The following is a 25,075-nucleotide window of genomic DNA, read 5'->3' on the forward strand; positions in this document are numbered from 1 at the left end:
ACAAAGCTCCAGAAAGGAAAAAAAGTCACGTGTTAAACACAAGCAACTCTTACCACTGCTTCAGACCTGTTCTTGTAGTTGAAGTGCTTATGGGGCTTGTCCATTGAATTTCTGATACACGGTGAACCCCAAGACGTTGATGGTTGGGAATTTTGACAGTGGTAATGCTATTCAATAATTTGGGTAATTGGTTAGATTGTTTTTTCAGAGATAGTCATGGGCCAGTATGATTGTGATGTGGTTGACAATTGGCACTCATCAGCAATGCCTGAATGTTTTGCTACATGTAGATATGGACTGTCTCTCCAATGTAACTGTAATGTCTCCCATCCACAAATAGATATGGTAATCAGCATATTTCCCCACTTGCCCTCAATGATTAAGGCAGCTGAAAATGGTTTGTCCTAGGACACTGCCCTGGGAAATTACTATAGTGATATCCTGGGGCTAGACAACAACTACAATTTTCTTTTGTCTCAGCAACGATCAGCTACCAGAGTGCTTCCCCTGTATGTTCATTGATTTCAGTTTTACGAAGGCTGTTTGTACCACACCAAGTTAAATGCCACCTTCGTCTCTGTACTCACACCTGCAATTCAGCTCATTGATCAATGTTTAGACTAAGGTTGTGACATTTGGAGCTGCATGGTCCTGATAGATGTCCAACTAGTCTTCTGCCGAGGTAGGTTATCGACAAACGTTGCTGCTCGAATGCACTGTTGATTACTTTCATCACTTTGCCGATTATTGACTATAGACTGAGTTGGCAAGGCACGGACAGACTAGATTACCCCGCTTTTAGTGAACAGAATTGAGCAGGACAATTTTTCACAATGTAACGCAGATGCCAGTATTGTATCGATACCAGTACTTTGACTGAGATCAGAACAATCTGTATAGTATTAGCACTTCATTCTCAAAGAGATCAATAGCATCTCCAAGATTAACATGCATATAACAATTGTGTGCTATCAAAATAGTTGTTGTAACTCATCTAGAGCGGTAGTGCAGTGGGTAGAGCTTGTCACTCTCGGTTTCAGCTTCCACCACTGGCCAGTAGGCTTGTGAAAAGGAGAGCTGAATGTGTAAGTCTCTCCCTGTCAGTACATAGCCCCTCCAACAGCAAGCCTCGTGTAGTGCCTCCTCACTGGTGACACAAAGAAACTGAACTCCTTTCGGACTCGGGCTGAACTACAGAGGATGGGGAGGAATTCTGGCCCCTGCACACGTAGCATGCAGGCCCATTGATGCGTGGCATGGACACACCCTGGTGCTCATGAACCAGATCACCAGCTATGGGTAAATAGCCCCCACTGACTTGTGGGCAGCGTCAGGAGAGACAGAGGCTAGGGAATAAACCCAGGCAGCAAATCCAGAGTGGAGCCTCTGAAGCAGCTGGACATCATTGAACATCCTTCCAGCAGCTCCTGCAGCCAAACTGGTACCAAACACATTGCTTCATAAGCTTTCCTTTGGACTATACAGGGGAGGCCAACAGGCAGATCTTGATGGCTGGGCATCTCAGGATCTCCATACCTTCTGTCCAGGCTTGTGGTGATGATCATCACCCATTCTCCTTCGAGACAGACGGATGCCAGCCAATCAACAACAATGGTGTTCATTTAGAGAAACAATTTTCAGCACCAGAGCTGGGCCAGATTTGGATTGGTCATGAGCAGATATTTTAAAAAGCTTTAAGTTTGCAGACCTCTTCAGGCAAGTTCCCAGCAGTATTGCTATCTACACACCAGCTGTACAGACTAAGCACACCTGCAGGAAACATCGTGAGAGAATTTTTTAAAAATCGACTATTGGTGGAATAGGGAGAAGAAAACTTAGAAAGGAAAATTCATAACCAGCAACCCACAGCTATAAAGACCCCAAAACACACGTTTTCATAAGTAAGATGCCCTGGATAATAAACTTCTTAAAAAGACATTCCTGCCCAGTTCTAATTACTTAGTTGGACTCTTCCCATCCTTGAAGGTAGCTCACCTTTAAGGGAGAGCAGAAATGTGAGATAAAAAACATTTAAATGCTCCATGAACAAACAAAATGGAGTTTGTCTGAGTTCTTCACTGAATTACCTGAAAGCAATAAACATTTCAAATTCTGCTTGGTGAATATTCTGAAATACATGTTCATCATTTGAATTTTTCTTTAGAACTGCTTTAGGTCTGACCACAATGGTCTGATTTTGAGCTCACATAATAAAAAAGGAATTAAGAGACAGAAGAATAATAGATTGGAAAGTAAAGCATGCAACTAATAGGGTTAGCCAATGGCAATTTTATAATAGAAGGTACAAGCCTAGACTGAATCAAATTATATCTGATCACTTGATGCAATGAATACCTCAGCCATAGTGCATCATTATACAGTGGAATGTGCCACTGAGCCATTATTGTATTTAGGAAGATACCAGTGAAGGAGAAGGAGAAGGAATGATACCAGTGGTTTCATTAAGCAGAATCTTAACATGGAGAGAGGGAGAAGATGTAGAGGTTAAAAAAAGTGTCTATCTCACAAAGCAAATAGAAATAAAGTAAATTTACTTTTGACACTACAGAGCAATGAAGGGACAATGAACATGAATATTAATTCTTTTAATTCTCTGATTAGTTGCACATTTAAAGCTTCAAATAGCTCAGCTTTCACAAGTGCATAGGGTTAAACTTTCATTGTTTGAGTTGGTGAGTGGATTCTCTGCATTGAAATTGCTGAAGTTATACTTTACCTCTTTTAGTTTTTTAGCCCAAGGTTTCTGTGCTTTCCGGAATCCATCCTCTGCTTCTTTGGTCTCTTTGAAGCCTCCTATCATCTGCTTGTGAAAGGAATCCTTCTGCCAGTTCTTGATCTTTTCAAAGTCTTCACAAGTTAATGCATTTCTCACCTCCAGATGTAGCTCGCTCACTTTATCTGCCTCGGTCATCAACGCCATCCAGGCTCTCTCCAGAGTTCCATACTGTGATCCTAAAATTGGTGCAAGCATTCATCATTAACTAATACAACAACCATTTTAAGTGCTCTTTAAATATTTTCAAAGCAACAATTCAGTTCATGGCCAAACTGTACTGGATTCTAACATATTTCTAAAAGCATTTATTTTCAATAAAGAGGACAAAGAAAAAGCTGGTGACAAAGCAACAAAAAGAAATAGAAACAGACCCAGCATTTGACTAAACCAAAAGCATCAATTGGAGCTGGAATGATAGAGAAAAAAAGTTATAGCTAAGTCAGCCCCATATTGAAGAAACCATTTTCACAGATCTATATGGAATTATCAGAGAAAGGACCAGCAAGATGGATGGTAATCAGCAGGGTGAATAAAAGTCAGCCAGTGGATGGAGTGCATTTCTACTTCCATGGATTACCAGGTGTGGAATCATGTTAGTGAGGTTAACACATCAGCATGGATAATGGATTAACAATTCAGAGTAAAAATTATTTTGTTCTCCTTTACACTTGTGTACTGGAAATGGCATAAACAATTTTGAATCTTCTAATAAATAAATAAACAAACAAGTTGACTGATCGAAAAAGATCGTCTTTTTCAAAATGGCATATTGCAGCAAGTGGTTTGCCCTGGAGATCAGGGCTGAAGCTAACAGTTTATGTAAATGATTTGTGCAAGTGTGCTACAGCCGAATTTCTTGACAATATTAAAACCAGCGTTGTAAAAATGAAAGTTGCTGGTGAACGCAGCAGGCCAGGCAGCATCTCTAGGAAGAGGTACAGTCGACGTTTCAGGCCGAGACCCTTCGTCAGGACTAACTGAAGGAAGAGTTAGTAAGAGATTTGAAAGTGGGAGGGGGAGGGGGAGATCCAAAATGATAGGAGAAGACAGGAGGGGGAGGGATGGAGCCAGGAGCTAGGCAGGTAATTGGCAAAGGGGATATGAGAGGATCATGGGACAGGAGGTCTGGGAAGAAAGACAAGGGCGAGGGAACCAGAGGATGGGCAAGGGGTATAGTCAGAGGGACAGAGGGAGAAAAAGGAGAGTGAGAGAAAGAATGTGTGTATAAAAATAAATAACGGATGGGGTACGAGGAGGAGGTGGGGCATTAGCAGAAGTTAGAGGTCAATGTTCATGCCATCAGGTTGGAGGCTACCCAGACAGAATATAAGGTGTTGTTCCTCCAACTTGAGTGTGGCTTCATCTTTACAGTAGAGGAGGCCGTGGATAGACATATCAGCATGGGAATGGGATGTGGAATTAAAATGTGTGGCCACTGGGAGATCCTGCTTTCTCTGGCGGACAGAGCGTAGGTGTTCAGCAAACCGCTTTGTCCTGTTAAAGGTGGGCTTTGGGGTTCTAACATTTAACTGTCATTCATTCTTTGGGGCTCTCCTCCGTTTTCATAGATGTTTGAGAAGAAAAATAATTTCAGGATGTATATTGTATACATTGCTCTGACATTAAATGTACCTATTCAGATCTGGGATTTTGGCACATTTAAATAAACTGTCACATTACTGGACATTATAAAAGCAAATGCACTCCCAAATCTTTTTCATTAGCTTGCTAAAGATTGTGAAGGGTGTCATAAAAAATTTCTTCTTCCTTTGCAGGCAATATTCCTCTTTGGAACTCATCTATCAATAATATAACAACACTATGAACAATCCACCCACATTTTTTATTCCCAAACTGGAAAAAAGTAGAGTAGACTGCAGTTTGAAGGCTGGAAGAATGCATGTTACCTGTGGACTGCAGTACAGGAACCCCCACCCTCAAGATGCAATCTGAGATATTATTCTGGAAGTCTGAAGCATACAGGTAAACATAGTAGTATCAAACAATGGCCACTATGTAACTGAAAAGTTACTAGAACAATATCATTTTAAAGACAGTCAACACATACTTGATATTACTGTGATCTTATTGTAGATTTAACTTTCCTAACTTGCCAATACTGTATAGTGTTTGTTTTTTCTAAAATCCACTGAATGGAGTCTGACTATTCTTTGATATGGTATTTTAAGCTTACTTAATATTACTGAGCCAGAAGTTGCAGACATTCCAAACAAAATTTTAAAATATTTTCATACAAATATTTATTTTGTATTTAAAGTTAGGTTTGTTGATTAAACATTGAACGTAGTGCTGGTACTGTGCTTGTTATACAAGTCACATACCTGTAATTTTGCCGATATACTAAAATTATTTTCTTTAAATAATCTTTGTATTTTTAAATTGGTCAAATTGAAAGCTTGCAAACAGTTCAGGCATAAATTATATGTTTGCCTAATGAACACAAGCTGCCATTGAGAGGAAATTAGTCCTGAATGTTTACTGTCACACTGGCAATCAGTCCCGAGACACTTATTCCAGGTTTATGCTGGGTAGCCCTGATAATAAAAGAACTGGATGGGGTGGGGGGCGGGGGGGAGTGAATCATAGATAAAAGAATGAGAAACGGAGTCAGTTTAGGTGGAGTTTCAAACTGACTTTGGGAGTGGAGGTGAAGAGCAAGAGGTCAACTGATCGAGCATTACAATCAACTTAAATAAAAGTTTGTCAAATATCTGAAATGGCTGCTCCAACTGTAAAATGGTAGAAAATAGCAGACATCTGGAAACACATTTACACAAACATGGTCATTCTACAGCAAACAGTCTCAACCCATGACATCTCACCTGTACAAACATAAAAGCTTCAAATGATATTTAATACATTATATGAAATGAAGGAAACTATATTCAATTCTTCAGAGATGCATCTGACCTTTTAGAATATGCATGCAAATAATCCAAGATTAATACTGTTCTCCTATTATCTGGCACTATTCATGCACATTTCATTTGATCTTTCAGAATGCCCAGAATTCGTTTTCCTTTCCAAGTATGTATTTAAAGGTATCTATAGGAAATTATCCTGACTTATATGTAATCAAATCAGAACACTAATATAGATTTCATCTACTCTTTGGGAAACCAGTTTCTATTGTAACTCAAATTATATGGAAGATAGATTGGTAATTGGGTATATTGTAACTTTTCAATCAAGTTCCTCTGGCCAGGGCTCTGAGGATGACTACATCCAGCTACTTCATTAATGACCTTTGGTGTATAAAAATCAGGAGTGAAGATTCTTTCCCCAAAGACAGAAACCTCATCTGCAATTTTCTCCCTGCAGTCTTTAAAAATGAGCAAGAATGAGAAAAATCAACAGGGACAAAGGAGGAAAATAATGCTCTTTCCAGCCTAAAATGTGGCCTGTAAAGATACAACACTAATTACATTACTGCTCCAAAGAAGTTGTGTTTTTGGAATTTCTCTACTCAACAACCATTCCATTTCCATCCCAGCTTAACAGGATTAGCAATACAGACCTCAGCATCAACTACAAATATAAAAAATTCCATTTAATAAAACTGTGCAAATTGCTGCTAATGCACAGTAATTCACCCATTTTGTCTCAAGTAATATTAGACAGTTACAATATTTATGGCAGTACATCGACAGAAGCAACAAATTTAGTTGCTATAGACAGTTATTGATACTTTTATTTTCAGATATTACAATAATACCACATTCATTTTAAATGGAATTATACTGTAATCATATTTTAATACTAAGCCAAAAAGGGGCCTGCATACCTTTTTCAATGAGCTGTTTCCACCTTTTAGACCAGTCAATTAACTGCTGAGAGTAGGACTTCTCTATCTTTGCCCGTTCATTGACACAGTTCATAAGATCATTGCACAATCTGTGTCCGTCATCAATGCGCTTCACTGAGCGTTTGTAATTACCAATCTGAAAAGAAAGTGGAGAGTGTCATCAGAAACTACGGAACTACAAAAACTTTCAACTATTCTGCCCAATTTCTCTAACTGGCTTAAAATGAAATTTTTGACCTCGTTCCTTAAAGTACAGCTATCTCTATAAGAGAAAAAAAATCATCTCCTGAGGCAGTAGTGCCAGGCTAACCAGTAGGTCTATTCACTGCAGTTACTTGACATAATTTCCTCAAATATTTAGTGGCATTGCCTGAACATTTAAAAACTCTGTGGGGGGGGGGGGAACAGGAGAAAGCAAAGAGAAGGCTGGCTTTTTTTTTTAATTTAGGTGTGTCCAGGAGAGTTTTTTTGAAGCATGTAGATAGATCAACAAGTAGCAAGTAGCATTACTGGACCTTGTATTGAGGAATGTAGCTGGTCAAGTGGAAGTTAGTGGAAGATCACACTTTTGAGATACAGACCACATTTCCATATGTATTAAAATGTTTGCAGAAAAGGACAAGGATAGACTATTAATAAAAGTCTTAACTTGGGCATTCTGATGTATACAGTATATCGTTGCTGTCCAGATGTTCCAGGGTTGAGTGAAGAGGCAATGAAATAGCATATGCTGTGGACCTGTTATGAACGTAGGCAAACTGGAATGAACCCAAGTTCAGGTAGTTGATATGTTCTATCACCAGCTTCTCAAAGCAGCTCATCGCAGTGGATGCAAGAGCTACTGGATGATGGTCATTGAGGCAGGTCATCACGTTCTTCCTAGGCAACAGTATAATTGAAGCAGGTGGGTACCATAGATTGCCGAAGTGAGAGGTTATAGATCTCAGTGAACACTCCAGTCAGTTAAATAGCACAGGCCTTCAATAGTCAGCCAGATACCCTATCTGGGCTGATAGCTTCCCGTGGATGCTCCTGAAGGATGCTCTCACGATGGCCTCAGAGACGGAAACCACAGAGTCTTCAAAGGTACATTTAATATCAGAGAAATGTATACAATATATATCCTGAAATACTTTCTCTTTGCAGCCATCAACAAAAACCAGAAGAGTGCCCCCAAAGAATGAATGACAGTTAAATGTTAGAACCCCAAAGCCACCCCCCCCCCGGCTCCCCCCACCCACTCATAAGCAGCAGCAAAGCAACAACCCACCCCCCCAGCAAAAAAAAAGCATCAGCACCCACCACCGAGCACTCAAGCGTGCAGCAAAGCATCAAAGACACAGACTTGCAGTACCCCGGAGACCACATTGTTCACCTGGTATTCGACATACCACAGGCTCTCTCTCTCTCCCCAATAAGGGAGAAAGAGATGTCTCCATTTCACAGCGCTAGGAGAGACTTAACAAACAACTCGCTGATTTATGATGTAAAAAGTCCATTGTGTCACTTTTCCGAGCTCTGTGCCCAAAGAACTCAGGTCTCTAGGCACACAGCCAGCTCACTGCTTTCGATCTTCCATCTCCCACGATACACCGGATTCCTGCAGAGACACCAACCTTCGGTCCACCCGCCTCCAGAAACACAAGATCCTGGAACTCTGAAGGCGAGCTAATATCCTAGGCTGCATCCTTGGCATATTGAATAACAGCCAGTCGTGAAACCCTGAGAGCGGGACCCATTCCCACAAAGAACTGAAGTCAGTGTTTAACTCCAGTTCAGGGTCTTCAAAAGAACCCTGAAAGAGGAAAATAGAGATATTAAAGATAGAAATAGAGCTGTTTCCAAAGATGCAAGCAAAGGGTCACCATTAGGCGCCATTCTCTCTTAAGCTCCTCTATAGTTTCAGGACTATGTGAGTTTGTGAAAGTTCCTCCATGTTTTGGCGGTCAAAGAAAACAGAGAAAGCATTGAGCTCAAATGGGAGCAAAACCTTGTTGTCACCGATGTCACCTGGTTTCACCTTGTAAGAGGGAAAAGCATTTAAACCCCTATCACAGCTGTTGAACATCCTTCAGTGATTCCAGTTTAGTCTGGAGCTGTGAGGTGGCTTTCTGGATATCGTGCCTGGACCTCCCATCTTATTTGGCTGCCAGACTGGAATGCCACAGATCCGGCCCACAGTAGATTGTGGGCCTCATCCACAGCTGCTGGTTGCGGAAGACAAAGATTTTATGGGGGCGTACTCAACAACGACTATTTTTGTCCACAACAATCATCGTGTATTCAGTCAGATCCACTGATGAGTCCTCGAACATGGGCTGGTCATCAGCTCAGAGCAATCCCTTGTTGCTTCTCTGACTCCCATGTTGTCCTCACCTCTGGAACCTTGCTGTTTAGCCTCTGCCTGAACGCAGTGAGTAGTCGCAGGGACCTTCATAATGCTTGGGTGAAGTTAACTACTACCTTCACACTGAAGGCCTCTCCAGTGTATTGTATATTATGACCAGGGCATTACATGGGACACAATTTGAAACTGGGACATCCAGGAGGTCCTGTAAACCTTCAATGCAGCTGACTCTTATTGTACATAATCAGCTGACCTGCTCTAATTATTCATTCCCTTAAAGCTGGAGAAACAGACTTGTTCAAAGGAAATGTAGAGTAGGGTATTTACAAAGCTGCAAATATAGGCTACAGCTGAAGTGGTATCACATTGTACGTGCCAGCCCAGGGCAATGAACATCAGGGTACTTGCCATCTCACGGTGATGAACATTCATGCTGCACTAAACCACCTCCGTCTGGCATACAATGGAATTACTATAGTCAAATCTTTGAGGTCAGCGTTGAGCACAAACATACTTGAACTGGTTCTGGGAGCAGATCAAAGTTTGAAGAAAGCTATTTAATTGATTATCTAAAAGCTCCAAGTTCAGCACCAGCCAGGACAAGCAAGCTCACTTGATTGGTACTCCATCATCCACTTGTAATGCCCTGGTTCATATTTTTACTGTTATGCTGTATGCATTTCATTTAACAGTTCTGTAAGAGCAGTCTGCTCTGTTTTCAGCTTGTTTGGGTTATTGTTGAAGATAATTGAATAATTACTTTGGTTCTGTCACTAAGGAGGACATAAATAATCTTCCGGAAATAGTAGGGGACAGAGGGTCCAGTGAGATGGAGGAACTGAGGGAAATACATGTTAGTAGGGAAGTGGTGTTAGGTAAATTGAAGGGATTAAAGGCAGATAAATCCCCAGGGCCAGATGGTCTGCATACCAGAGTGCTTAAGGAAGTAGCCCAGGAAATAGTGATAATTTTTCAAAACTCTTTAGATTCTGGACTAGTTCCTGAGGATTGGAGGGTGGCCAATGTAACCCCACTTTTTAAAAAAGGAGGGAGAGAGAAACCGGGGAATTATAGACCGGTTAGCCTAATATCGGTGGTGGGGAAACTGCTAGAGTCAGTTATCAAAGATGTGATAACAGCACATTTGGAAAGCGGTGAAATCATCGGACAAAGTCAGCATGGATTTGTGAAAGGAAAATCATGTCTGACGAATCTCATAGAATTTTTTGAGGATGTAACTAGTAGAGTGGATAGGGGAGAACCAGTGGATGTGGTATATTTGGATTTTCAAAAGGCTTTTGACAAGGTCCCACACAGGAGATTAGTGTGCAAACTTAAAGCACACGGTATTGGGGGTAAGGTATTGATGTGGATAGAGAATTGGTTAGCAGACAGGAAGCAAAAAGTGGGAATAAACGGGACCTTTTCAGAATGGCAGGCGGTGGCTAGTGGGGTACCGCAAGGCTCAGTGCTGGGACCCCAGTTGTTTACAATATATATTAATGACTTGGATGAGGGAATTAAATGCAGCATCTCCAAGTTTGCGGATGACACGAAGCTGGGCGGCAGTGTTAGCTGTGAGGAGGATGCTAAGAGGATGCAGGGTGACTTGGATAGGTTGGGTGAGTGGGCAAATTCATGGCAGATACAATTTAATGTGGATAAATGTGAGGTTATCCACTTTGGTGGCAAAAACAGGAAAACAGATTATTATCTGAATGGTGGCCGATTAGGAAAAGGGGAGGTGCAACGAAACCTGGGTGTCATTATACACCAGTCATTGAAAGTGGGCATGCAGGTACAGCAGGTGGTGAAAAAGGCGAATGGTATGCTGGCATTTATAGCAAGGGGATTCGAGTACAGGAGCAGGGAAGTACTACTGCAGTTGTACAAGGCCTTGGTGAGACCACACCTGGAATATTGTGTGCAGTTTTGGTCCCCTAATCTGAGGAAAGACATCCTTGCCATAGAGGGAGTACAAAGAAGGTTCACCAGATTGATTCCTGGGATGGCAGCACTTTCATATGATGAAAGACTGGATGAACTAGGCTTATACTCGTTGGAATTTAGAAGATTGAGGGGGGATCTGATTGAAACGTATAAAATCCTAAAGGGATTGGACAGGCTAGATGCAGGAAGATTGTTCCCAATGTTGGGTAAGTCCAGAACAAGGGGTCACAGTTTGAGGATAAAGGGGAAGCCTTTTAGGACTGAGATTAGGAAAAACTTCTTCACACAGAGAGTGGTGAATCTGTGGAATTCTCTGCCACAGGAAACAGTTGAGGCCAGTTCATTGGCTATATTTAAGAGGGAGTTAGATATGGCCCTTGTTGCTACAGGGATCAGGGGGTATGGAGGGAAGGCTGGTACAGGGTTCTGAGTTGGATGATCAGCCATGATCATACTGAATGGTGGTGCAGGCTCGAAGGGCCGAATGGCCTACTCCTGCACCTATTTTCTATGTTTCTACAACAGATGAGGAGAAATGTGTGCCATCCAATTAGGATGGTTGGATTTAGGGGAGGTTTCTCTGGTGAGGGACACTATGGTTGGGCTTGGGGCTTTTTTTTTGAGGAGATGAAGAGGGAAGACGCAGGAGAGAAGAAGTCGTACGATTTTACCCAGAGCGTGTCCGTGATTCGATGAAGCCTGGGGTAAGATCGATTGAGGATCGGTGACAATGGAGAAACTTTGAGCTCCAACTTGTGCACATTTGACTGTTTCATTAAAATGGGCCCTTTTCTTTTTTTTTTGCTCTTTTCTTTACCAACCCTTTAGTCAAATTATGATACATAAATATAGCATTTTAATTGTACAAGGTGTGCTGTCTGTTATTTCGTGGCACTAATTTGTAACAGGGCAGCAAAGTACACAGCAGCCACTCAAACAGAACGGGTTCGGGGTGGGAGAGTGCCTCGATCTCACGAGTTTGGCGGGCCCGAGATCATCTTCCCTAGGCTTACGCCACCAAGGAAACCAAGGGGTTTCACACTAGTGTAACTATGTACTATTTATAAGATGGACATCAGCAACTTGTCAAGCTTTCTTCAACATCATCTTCAAAGCACACAACGTCCTGCACTTGGCAGGATTATGCTTCCAGAGATATGACGACCTCCTGAAAAGTCACCTTCAAGTCATGCAGCATTGTGATCTGAAAATATATCATCTCTGCTTCAACGTTTCCAATCAAAATCCTGGGCCTCTTTACCTCAAGGGTTTATCAGGGTTTACAAAGTAACGTTCAGGAAAGCAACTCTCGAATCTTACAGGGAGGATCTCCTGAGAGAAATATTCTGATAAAAGTGGGAAAATAAATGTTTTTAGGAGGACTTCCTTGCTCTTTCAGGTTTACCAAGTTTTGCATTTACTTTAATAGGAGGATGAATCTTGACTTATCTGATCAAGATCTGAAGATTTTTTCAGCCAACATTATCCAATGATGGGACAGATCCTCAGTCAGACAGTTCAGTAAACTGAGCAGAAACTCAATTGGATCAGCTACATCATTAAAATAGCTACAAGAGCATTCACAAGCTCAGTATACTTCAGCAAGTTACTCACCTGCATGCACCCAAAGCCAATAATCATTAACAATGCACATTTCTGAAAAACTGTTCACTTGTCTCTTTAGTGCAGTTCCAACTCTGAGGAAGCTTGGTACCACCCAGGACAAAGTCTGACTGCCACTCTGCCCACTACCCTAAACATTCATTACCTTCTCCACTAATGCACATGGGCCATACCAAGTACCATTAACTGTGCCACAGCTATTCATACAGGCTGCTTCAACAAACCCACAACCTCTACCACCAAGGATAACACGAACATATGGCATAAGGAAACACTCCACCTGCAAGTTTCCCTTCAAGTGACTCAGCATCCTGATTTAGAAATATTTTGTCACAGGTGGATCTAAATCTTGAACCAACCTATCCAAAGTAGTGTGGGAGTACCTCCACCAGAAGGACTGAAGAAGACGTCTCAAATAGTGGGAAAGTCTCGGGCCAGAAGGCACAGCCACAGAATAGAAACAAGTCCCATTAGAACAGAAATGAGGATGAATTTCTTTCGCGGAGGGTGATGAATCTGTGAAATTCATTGTCACAGCCAACTGTGAAGACCAAGTCATTGGATATATTTAAAGTGGATGTTGATAGGATCTAGAGAGAGTGCACAATGTTACAAAGTAAATTTTATCAAAGTACATATATGTCACCATATACAACCCTGAGATTCATTTTTCCATGGACGTACTCAGCAAATCTATTGAATAGTAACTATAACAGGATCAATGAAAGATCAGCTATAGTGCAGAAGACAACAAACTGTGCAAATGTAAATATAAATACATAGTAATAAATAACAAGAGCATGAAATAACAAGCTAAAAAGTCCTTAAAGTGAGATCATTGGTTGTGAGAACATCTCAATAGATGGGCAACTGAGTGGAATTATCGCCTTTGTTCAAGAACCTGCAGGTTGAGGGATTGGCTCTTGTACCTTCTATCTGATGGCATCAGTGAGAAAAGAGAATGGCCTGGGTGGTGTGGATCTCTGATGATTGATGCTACTTTCCTGTGACAGCAGTTCATGTAGATGTGCTTAATGGTTGGAAGGGTTTTACCCATGATGTACTGGGCCAAATCCACTACCTTTTGAAGGATTTTCCATTCAAACACATTGGTGTTTCCATAACAGGACATGATGCAGCCAGTCAATACACTCTCCTCTACATACCTGTGGAAGTTTGTCGAAGTTTTAGATATCATGCCAACTCCTAAAGCAGTAGAGGTGTTGCCATGCTTTGTTCACAGGACAGGACAGATCTGCTGAAATAGTAACACCAGGAATTTACTCTCAGCGAGAGTGTGCAATACTTGATTTGTTAATAGGGATTGAGACAGGGCAGCTGACGGAAATCTGTGTAGGAGAACACGCTGCAACTAGAGATCACAGTGCCACTGGTTTTAAAGTTAATATGCAAAAGACAGGTCTGGTCCACAGGTTGAAATTCTAAATTGAAGAAAGGCCAATTTTGACAGTATTAGAAAGGATCTGGCTTGAGAAACAACAACAGGAATTCTGCAGATGCTGGAAATTCAAGCAACACACATCAATGTTGCTGGTGAACGCAGCAGGCCAGGCAGCATCTCTAGGAAGAGGTACAGTCGACGTTTCAGGCCAAGACCCTTCGTCAGGACTAACTGAAGGAAGAGTTATTAAGAGTTAGTCCTGACAAAAGGTCTCGGCCTGAAACGTCGACTGTACCTCTTCCTAGAGATGCTGCCTGGCCTGCTGCGTTCACCAGCAACATTGATGTGTGTTGGCTTGAGAAAGGTTGTTTTCTAGCAATGGTGTACTTGGTAAGTGGGAAGCCTTCAAAAGTGAAATTTTGAGAGTACAAAGCTTGTATGTGCCCATCAGAATAAAAGGTAAAGATAACAGGTGCAGAGAGCCTTGGTTTTCAAGAGATATTGAGGTTCTGGTTAAGATGAAAGAGGAAGTGCATGGCAGGTATAGGCAGATAGAAATAAATGAGTTGCTCATTGAGTACACCAAATGCCAGAGTACACTTAAGAAAGAAATCAGGAGGGCTAAAAGAAGGCATGAGGTTGCTCAAGCAGACAAGGTGAAGGAGAATCCCAAGAAATTCTACAGATAAATGTTAAGAGTAAAAGGATTGTAAGTGACATAATTGGTCCTCTGGAAGACCAGAATAGTAATCCATGTGTGGAGCAAAACAGATGGGGGAGATCTCAAGTGAATTCTTTGCATTTGTATTTACTCAGGAGATGGACACAAACTACAGAAGTGAGGTAACTTCACAGACCCAAAACAGATTACAAAAGAGATGTTTGCTGTCCTGAGGACAATTAGGGTGGATAAATCCTGACAAGGTGTTCCGACAGACGTTGTGGGAGGCAAGGGTAGAAATATTTAAATTATCCTTTGTGACAGGTGAGGTACCAGAAGATTGGAGGATAGCCAATGTTGTTCCACTGTTTAAGGCTGGCTCTAAAAATAAACCAGGAAATTATAGGTGAGTAAGTCTGCTATCAGTTGTGGAAAAGTTATTGGAAGGTATTCTAACGGACTAAATATACAAGTATTTGGATAAGCATGGACTGATTAAGGATAGTCAGCATGGCTTCGTAAGTGGTAGATCACGTCTAACCAATCTTAGTTTTTTTGAGTAAGTTAACAGGAAAGTGGACGGCAAGGCAGTGGATATCGTCCACATGGATTTTAACAAGACACTTGAGAAGGTCCCGCATGGAATATTGGTCAAGAAGCTTCAGTCGCTTAGCATTCAAGATGAGGAAGTAAATTGGATTAGATATTGGCTTTGCAGAAGAAGCCAGAACTTGGTGAGTAGATATTTACCTCTCTGAATGAGTGTGACGAGTGGAGCGCCACAGAGATTTGGTGCTGAGTCCACTGCCACTTGTCATCTATGTCAACAATCTGGATAGGAATGAGGTTAACTGGACCAGCAAATTTGCAGATGGCACCAAGATTGGACAGCAAAGGCAGCTATCGTGGCTTGCAGTGAGATCTGGACCAGCAGGAAAAATGGGCTGAAGAAATAGCAGATGTAACTTAATGCAGAAAAGGGAAAGGTGTTGCACTTCAGTAGGACCAACCAGGGTAGGTCTTACACAGTGAATGCTGTAGGACAAAGGGATCTGGGAATACAGGTCCATATTTCATTGGAAAGTGGCGTGACTGGTAGATGGGTTATGTAATGAAAACTTTTGGCACATTGGCCTTCATTAAATCAAAGTATTGAGTATGGGAGATGGGATGTTACATTGAAGTTGTGCAAGATATTGGTGAGGTCTAATCTGGAGTATGGTGTGCAGTTTTGACCACCTGGAGGTAAACAAGGTTGAACGAGTACAGAGACAAGTGGCTGGTTCTGGAGGACCTGAGATATAACGAAAGATTGAATAGGTTAGGACTTTAGTCCTTGGAACATAGAAGATTGAGAGGAGATTTGACAGAGCTATACAAATTATGAGGGATATGGATAGGGTAATTGCAAGCAGCCTTTTTCCACTGAGGTTGGGTGGGACTACAACCAGAGGTCATGGGTTAAGGGTGAAAAGTGAAAAGTTTAGCGGAACTGAGGGGAAACTTCTTCACTCAGAGGCTCATGAGAATGTGGAAAGAGCTGTCAGCACAAGTGGCGCATGCAAGCTCGATTTCAATATTTAAGGGAAGTTTAAGTAGATACATGGATAGTAGGGGTATGGAGGGCTATGGACCCAGTGCAGGTCGATGGGAGTAGGTAGTTTAGATAGTTCGGCACAAATGAAATGGACCAAAGGGCCTGTTTCTGTGCTGTACTCTTCTACCACTCTGATTAGTAAGGGTGTCAGGGGTTATGGGGAGAAGGGAGGAGAGTGGGGTTGAGGGATATCACAATGACAGCAGACTTGATGGGCCAAATGGCCTAATTCTGTCCTATAATAGCAAAAAACATTGTAAAAAATAAAATTCCAGATATTTGTAAAAATACTACCTTAACCCCAACTGTTGTCCCTATAATTATATTTTGGATTGAATACATCTTTTTAATGTACACCTTAAATCTTTTCAGAGAGCTGTTTAGTAGTAATTAAAACTGTTCAAATGGCAAGCACCTGTCAGATCTGATGATTTTTCAACCGAAGTCATTGCTTTGTTACCTCCACAAACTTTTAGTATTTCAGCCTGATAAATTCCAACTTCCTTCCTCTCAGGCATGGCATGCACTGGCCAGGTAAAATGCTCTGAATATGAAACTGAATCTCAGATTTGCTAATCACTGCTAAACTTGTCGATCAAATTTGGTATGGAAGATTCGGGACGTGACAAGGAATCCTTGTACAGACGATATGATCTAATCCATGACCAGCAAGAATTACTTTTACACTGGCTGACTCATTATAAGTGCCAATCACAAGTGCATTGATATGCCTTCTTACAGACATCTGCACAAAATGTTCAACCAATCCGCCTAAATTCCATCATATACTGATAGCGTGGGCAAGTGGGAGTGCAAGTGGCAAATTCACCCAGATCCGGCTCACTGATAACTGGACGAATTTTGTGAACTGACCACCAATCCACTTCAACTGAATGCTGGGCATAGGTCAGCCCCTTTTTCAGGCTCAACCGTAACAAAAAGAGGCCTCCATTGGTTGGGGTCTGCCACTGATATCGCGGCCCAGCTGTCTATGTTCAGTCGACACGCAAGCCAGGGCGGTGTGGTATGGAGAGTAAGCTGTTGCCCATGAAGCTGGCTCCCCCTCTCCAGGCAGCTGACAGCACCAGCGATGTCACAGGAGTTACCAGTCCGTGTTGAATTCGCAGGACTGCCTCAGGGCCTCCAGTTCCAGATTTTCCCCTCGGACTTTATTCCTGAAGCCCTCCCTATGAGTGGGCATAGCTGCAAGGCCGTGGAAGTTTAAGATCAGAGTTTTCCTTCTCCTAGATGAGCTGCCAACCACAGCTGGTGAACCCCATCCACCTGAAGTGACTGGCTTTAAGAGGTCAATAACTCACCGTTTGTCCCTTCCCATCAGTAGAAACTGTTCTACCAGGCTTGTAGCTAAGCCACACATGAAGGCCAGGAGCTAGACTTGGTTGTCGGAGGGTATTTGAGATGCATGCCATCAGGAGCATTTACCACAGCTTATCTCACCTAACCACAACCACACCCACCCCCCTCTAGCCTGGCCACCGGAAGGAACCACCATTACACAAACGGACATCTTAAAAAAAAGGTTAATTGATACTATGGCAACTTGACTAGCTGGGTAAATTTACTTTATTTGAGTGCTCCTGGACCATATACTCTCTTTCAAGATTAAATGTTATAGACAAAGAGGCAAGTCAGCTCTCAGAGTATCATCAGCCGTGATGTTATAAACACAAATTAGCAAACAAATCCAGGTCCTCCTATTCTTAGCCCAATCTACTGTGGCAGTTCATCATTCCGGTGTGGATATACCCAGCCTACTGCAAGAAATTTGATCTAATGCTGAACAACATCCGCAAGATCGGCACAGGCCACCTTAACCAACCAGCAACCATTTATCTATCGCTAGAACAACTGGACAGCCACAGAATGCCAAGCAGAAACAACTTGGTAGACAAATGATGCAGCTAGAACATACAGCTGAACATCACAGAAGCTGACCACCCAAAAAAACCACACAAGAGTTTCCTTGTGATGATGGAGTTAGTCAGCACACTTGTGATCGGCCAGGAAGAGATATGGCAAGCATCACTTGGAGCTGATGCCAACAAGGGGAAATCAGTGTGACCAACTAAGATGAACTTGGAAGTCTGCAAAATTGAATCACACTAAGTCAATACATCAGAAGCCAAGGAGGAAAAATGGTGATACCTCACTGAGCCAGAAGCATCTTCTGCCCAGTGCTGAAGAATGGGCTTTGTGTGGCACGAGATCTCACGTATGTTCATTTACTAAGCTACTTTCAGAAAAGAAATTAAATCAATGGATGGGTTTTAAGTTAGTAATTCAATTTAGTAATTTTAAAAATATTAACATTTAAATGGATAAGCACAAGCTTTATGTACTGCGCTTGTGAAAAAAACACCATACACTATCTGAATATATCCTCAGCTTTCCTTGTCTTTGCAATAGTGCAATGTAATCACTGCTCCAATAAATTTGAAGCTGCTATATGCAGTAATGTGAAAACAACAATTAAATCTGTTTTAAAGTGTTCATTAACAGATGAGTTCTTTCTTTTAAAATTGTGTGTGTGATCTTTTATTTCTATCTGAGAAAGCAAAGAGAGGAGAGTTAGGGATGGAAGGGAAGGTGTTGGTTTAACCTCTTATCCAAAAAGCATGATGGTGCAGCACTTTCTCAATACTGCATTGCAGTGGATTGGTGCTCAGCTCTCAGAGATAGGACTTCTCTCTCAGCCAGAAGGTTGCATATTTAAGAATGTTACCAAATAAGTACACTGAAAGCAGTAATGACTGAGTAAACCTGCAACATTATCGCAGTACTGTACCTACAATTCAGTGCTGAATTGAATTTCAGAAAGGCAGCGTCTATTATTAAGGACCCTCATGCCCTTTTCTCACTGTTACCATCAGGAAGGAGGTACAGAAGCCTGAAGACACACACTCAGTGATTCAGGAACAGCTTCCTCCCCGGTCATCCGATTCCTAAATGGACAATGAACCCATGAACACTAACTCACTTTTTTAATATGTATTACTTCTGTTTTTGCATGATTTTTAATCTATTCAATATACGTTTGTACATATACTGTAATTGATTTACTTATTTTTTTTCTTTCTATATTATGTAATACTTGAACTGCAGCTGCTAAGTTAACAAATTTCAAGAAAAAACACATGCCGGTGATAATAAACCCAATTCCGATTCTGATCAGCAATGTTCTAACAGAGACAAGCAAGGCAAATCAGACAGCAACTTTCAGGACCTGTTCAATTTACTCAACATTTCTTTGAAACACAGTGCGTTACTGTGACTTTAGTAAAGCGAGCTTCACAAGGTAAATAAAGGAGGCAAGGCACTGCGGGGAGGTAGGAAAGGAGCCAAAAGCCATCACCAATGCTCTTAAGAACCATTTAAAGACAGGGAATTATAATAAGCAGGAGAATTTAGGGGAATTCCAACGTAAGTGAAGGTTCTACCAATGTGATGAATCAGGAGGAAGCAAATAAAAAACAACAGCGAAGGATTGGGTAACAACTCAGAGCTACAGAAGGTTGCGAAGGGCAAAGGGTTAGAGGAAAAGCTTCTCGAAATCAATACAACAGGAATTCTGCAGATGCTGGAAATTCGAGCAACACACATCAAAGTTGCTGGTGAACGCAGCAGGCCGAGCAGCATCTCTAGGAAGAGGCGCAGTCGACGTTTCAGGCCGAGACCCTTCGTCAGGACTAACTGAAGGAAGAGTGAGTAAGGGATTTGAAAGCTGGAGGGGGAGGGGGAGATGCAAAATGATAGGAGAAGACAGGCGGGGGAGGGATAGAGCCGAGAGCTGGACAGGTGATAGGCAAAAGGGGATACGAGAGGATCATGGGACAGGAGGTCCGGGAAGAAAGATGGGGAGGGGGGTGACCCAGAGGATGGGCAAGAGGTATATTCAGAGGGACAGAGGGAGAAAAAGGAGAGTGAGAGAAAGAATGTGTGCATAAAAATGAGTAACAGATGGGGTACGAGGGGGAGGTGGGGCCTTAGCGGAAGTTAGAGAAGTCAATGTTCATGCCATCAGGTTGGAGGCTACCCAGACAGAATATAAGGTGTTGTTCCTCCAACCAGAGTGTGGCTTCATCTTTACAGTAGAGGAGGCTGTGGATAGACATGTCAGAATGGGAATGGGACGTGGAATTAAAATGTGTGGCCACTGGGAGATCCTGCTTTCTCTGGCGGACAGAGCGTAGATGTTCAGCAAAGCAGTCTCCCAGTCTGCGTCGGGTCTCGCCAATATATAAAAGGCCACATCGGGAGCACCGGACGCAGTATATCACCCCAGTCGACTCACAGGTGAAGTGATGCCTCACCTGGAAGGACTGTTTGGGGCCCTGAATGGTGGTAAGGGAGGAAGTGTAAGGGCATGTGCTGCTGTTGTGACTCCCGTCTCCCCTTCCCCCACCACTACTCCGCAGCCCCGTCTTCCTCAGATCCCACCGTCAACTCCTGGGCCCTCGGAGGCTCCATCTTCCTCTCACCCCAACCCTCCCCTCTCCACTGACACCCCCAGCCTCCCCCCTCCCGCCTCTGATCCCAGCTCTCAAGATTCCAGCCTTGAACTCCAGGCGGAGTAGTGGTGGGGGAAGGGGAGACGGGAGTCACAACAGCAGCACATGCCCTTACACTTCCTCCCTTACCACCATTCAGGGCCCCAAACAGTCCTTCCAGGTGAGGCATCACTTCACCTGTGAGTCGACTGGGGTGATATACTGCGTCCGGTGCTCCCGATGTGGCCTTTTATATATTGGCGAGACCCGACGCAGACTGGGAGACCACTTTGCTGAACATCTACGCTCTGTCCGCCAGAGAAAGCAGGATCTCCCAGTGGCCACACATTTTAATTCCACATCCCATTCCCATTCTGACATGTCTATCCACGGCCTCCTCTACTGTAAAGATGAAGCCACACTCAGGTTGGAGGAACAACACCTTATATTCCGTATGGGTAGCCTCCAACCTGATGGCATGAACATTGACTTCTCTAACTTCCGCTAGGCCCCACCTCCCCCTCGTACCCCATCTGTTACTCTTTTTTATGCACACATTCTTTCTCTCACTCTCCTTTTTCTCCCTCTGTCCCTCTGAATATACCTCTTGCCCATCCTCTGGGTCACCCCCCTTCCCATCTTTCTTCCCGGACCTCCTGTCCCATGATCCTCTCGTATCCCCTTTTGCCTATCACCTGTCCAGCTCTCGGCTCTATCCCTCCCCCTCCTGTCTTCTCCTATCATTTTGCATCTCCCCCTCCCCCTCCAGCTTTCAAATCCCTTACTCACTCTTCCTTCAGTTAGTCCTGACGAAGGGTCTCGGCCTGAAACGTCGACTGCGCCTCTTCCTAGAGATGCTGCCTGGCCTGCTGCGTTCACCAGCAACTTTGATGTGTGTTGCTCGAAATCAATACGCCAGGAACAGGTTACCTTCCCCCAAAATTTCATTCTCATTGTTTCCTTACTTAGTCAATAAGAAACATCCAATCATATTTCAGGACATGCACAAGCCTACAAGGGCACAATAGCACAAAAGTACAATGTCTTATTCAAGAAAATGGAGGCCTAATGTTGCAGTCAATTCAATGTTAAAATGGATAATATGACTATCTGAGCTTCAATTTGCAACTTCCATCAACAGCCTTATTTCATTTGGGAAGATGCTTTGGCTTCAAATAAATTGCATTTGATTTAGGAGTCTTTGGTATTTTAGCCTGAGTTCTAGTGAATATTTTCTGATCAGGATTCACTATCTGTTGGTGTTACGTACCCCACAACTGGGTTGCCAAAACAGCAGAAATGGAACGCTCGTTGGAGTCTGGATTACTCGGAACTAATAAAGTTTTATTAAAGACATAAGTAATACAGTACTCTAATCGTAAGGATATCAATGTAACAGGTTAGCAATGATAATACACACAGAAATAGGGTAATAGGAATCAACCAAGCTCTATCGCAGTCTAGGAGTAAAATGATCAGTCTTAAGTGAAGCAGAGTTCAGTTCAGTTTAGTGCAGTTCGCAGTAATCGCTGTTGTTGTACCATTGGGGGGTGGAAGAGAGAGAGAGAGACAGAAAGAGAGAGACAATTTGGTTCAGGCAGACCTTTGATGTCTTCGCAGTTGGTTTCAGGCAGACCCTTTTATGTCTTCTAATCCCCGCTGTGGTCACCGACTGTGACCCCTCCGTTCCGGATACAATCGTTCTTCCGCGGTGAACCTGGCACCCAGGCAAGGGCGGACACACACCCCAGGTTCCCACCGGTCGTACCTTTACACCTTGTGAGCCTCTGGTCGGTTCCCGCGAACCGGACCTCCAAACTCCCACCACTTGTGGGGGTACACTGCTCTTTCCAGGGTCTCGTGGTGTGTCTCGTGCCTTAGCAAACCTGCTCTTTTTATCCCCCTGCTGGGGTATCACCTGTCCATCAAACTTCAAACAGTTCAGGTTCAAAGCAACCAGTCTGTCAATATTCTGAATTGTGTTTCTTTTCCGTTAATCCCTCTCTTCTCTCTTATTAGCATTTTGAATGTTTCTCCATTGTCTTTCTTATCTCTCTCATTAGCATCAATCAGCCGATAGCTTTGCTTAGCGTCACACTTGGAAAGACAAGTTTCATGTTTTTTTTACACTGAAATACCTTAATTTTATTCCCTCTATCAAGAAGGCAAATTGAATGTTGTCCTTCATTGCTGGAGGGACAACTGTACAGGGTAATGGTGAGGCCACAACTGGAATACTGCACCCAGTTCTGGTCTCCTGACTTGAAAAAGGATATACTGGCTTCAGAGGTGGTGCAGAGAAGGTTTACCAAGTTAATTCCAGAGATGCAGGGTTTAGTGTACGAGGCGAGATTGTATCGCCTGGTACTATACTCGCTGGAATTCAGAAGAGTAAGAGGGGATCTTACAGAAACATAACATTATGATGGGGATAAATAAGCCAGAGGCAGGAAAGTTGTTTCCACTGGTAGGTGAAACTAGAACTCAAGGGACAGAGGCTTAATGTATGGCGGGGTGGTGGGGGGGGGGGCGGGGGGGGGGAAGAGTAGATTTAGAACAGAAATGAGGGTGAACCATTTCTCCCAGTGAGTGGTGAATCTGTGGAATTCCTGTCCAGGGAAGCAGTAGAAGCTACCTCATTAAATAAGACGAGTAGGTTTTTGCATAGTAGGAGAATTAAGAGGTGGAGGGGGTGGGGGGGGGGGGAGGAAAAGAAAGGCAGGTATGTGAAGCTGAGTCCACAACCAGATCAATGAATGGCAGAGTAGGCTTGACAGAATAACTGATCCCTGCAACGGACAATATTGCTAAGTAGTTTTTCTCCACCATTTAAAGTTGGAGTTTAAAAGGAATACGGGAAATGGCAGCCAGTGGCAAGTGTAAATTACTAGTCCATTTGAAGACCAACCCAAGGAAATAAAAATTCCTTAAAATCAAACACTAAGTATTCTGATAGCTCTAGTATGTTCAATATATTCCAACAGCTGAATTAATGATATAGATAGAAGCACTCAGATGATTAGGCAGGGCACTCAGACTCAGATCCATGCTGTGATAGGGAACTTCGGGAAATTTTCCAGCCAAAGACAAAGGAAGTGTTGTCCGCTAGAAGAGCACAAGCTTCAAGTTTTGGAGTTCAAATCACAGTTAATATCACTGCAACCCATTTGTAAATCTATTGGGAGCAAAAGATATTGGGAATGGGGAGAGTAGAGTGCTATGGGAGGGGTAAGAGATAGGTGGCAGAGGAGTGCCAGTGCTGGTGGTGGTATTGGTGCAGACACATCCAGTCCTGATACATGCAGAAAGTTAATTTGATTCCAAACAACTGGTTTAATGATCATTACAGAATGTATATCTGTTTTTCATATATGTATGTGTGTGTGTGTGTGTGTGTGTGTGTGTGTGTGTATTATATTTTATTTATATATACACACACACACACACACATACACACATAAAGACTTTCGCACAGTACTGTAGCTCAAGAGAGACTCCCAGCCTCCTAGATGGCCACATCTGTCTGGTCAGGGAAAGTGAGGAGATGATAGAGAGGAGCAATAGGCAGGCAGTCACACCGGGGCCTCAGGAGACAGATAAGTGGGTAACAGTCAGGAACGGGAAAGGCAAGAGTCAGATACTAGAGCGTATCCCTGTGGCTATCCCCCTTTACAATAGGTACTCCTGTTTTCATACTGTTGAGGGGGACGGCCCACCTGGGGGAAGCAACAGTGACCGTGCCTCTGGCACAGAGTATGGCTCTGTGGCTCAGAAGGGTAGGGAAAGGAAGAGGATGGCAGCAGTGATAGGGGACTCTATAGTTAGGCGGTCAGACAGGTGATTCTGTGGACGCAGGAAAGAAACACAAATGCTAATTTGCCTGTCAGATGCCAGCATCTGGGATGTTTCTGATCGCGTCCACAATGTCCTGAAGTAGGAAGGAGATTGAGGTCATGAGGTCATGATACATATTGGTACGAATGACATCAGTAGGAAAAGGGAGGAGGTCCTGAAAGAAGACTACAGGGAGTTAGGAAGGAAGTTGAAAAGCAGGACCTCAAAGGTAGTCATCTCGGGATTACTGCCTGTGCCATGTGACAGTGAGTTTTGGAATAGAGTGAGGTGGAGGATAAATGTGTGGCCGAGGGATTGGAGCGAGGGCAGGGATTCATATTTTTGGATCATTGGGACCAGTTTTGGGGTAGGTGTGACCTGTGCAAAAAGGACGGTTTGCACTTAAATCTGATGGGGACCAATATCCTGGCAGGGAGGTTTGCTAAGGCTATTAGAGAGAGTTTAATCTGGAACTGCTGCGGGGGGGGGGGGGTGGGAACTGAACTGAAGAGAGGGAGGAAGGGGCGGTT

General features: G+C 43.0%; 1 protein-coding gene across 6 annotated transcripts in view; it reads right to left on the bottom strand.

Moving 5' to 3' along the window:
- pacsin1b (protein kinase C and casein kinase substrate in neurons 1b) overlaps positions 1-25,075 on the bottom strand; it is a 227,065-nt gene that overhangs the window by 48,253 nt on the left and 153,737 nt on the right. For all 6 annotated transcript variants that reach the window (XM_063065636.1, XM_063065638.1, XM_063065637.1 and 3 more), the window contains exons 3-4: positions 6,603-6,759; positions 2,738-2,973 (exon numbers count right to left, since the gene is read on the bottom strand). In XM_063065636.1, coding sequence (XP_062921706.1) covers positions 2,738-2,973; positions 6,603-6,759 — 393 coding nt within the window. The remainder of the gene's footprint in view (positions 1-2,737; positions 2,974-6,602; positions 6,760-25,075) is intronic.

Source organism: Mobula hypostoma, chromosome 13, assembly GCF_963921235.1.
Source record: "Mobula hypostoma chromosome 13, sMobHyp1.1, whole genome shotgun sequence".
Classification (NCBI taxonomy): Eukaryota; Metazoa; Chordata; class Chondrichthyes; order Myliobatiformes; family Myliobatidae; genus Mobula; species Mobula hypostoma.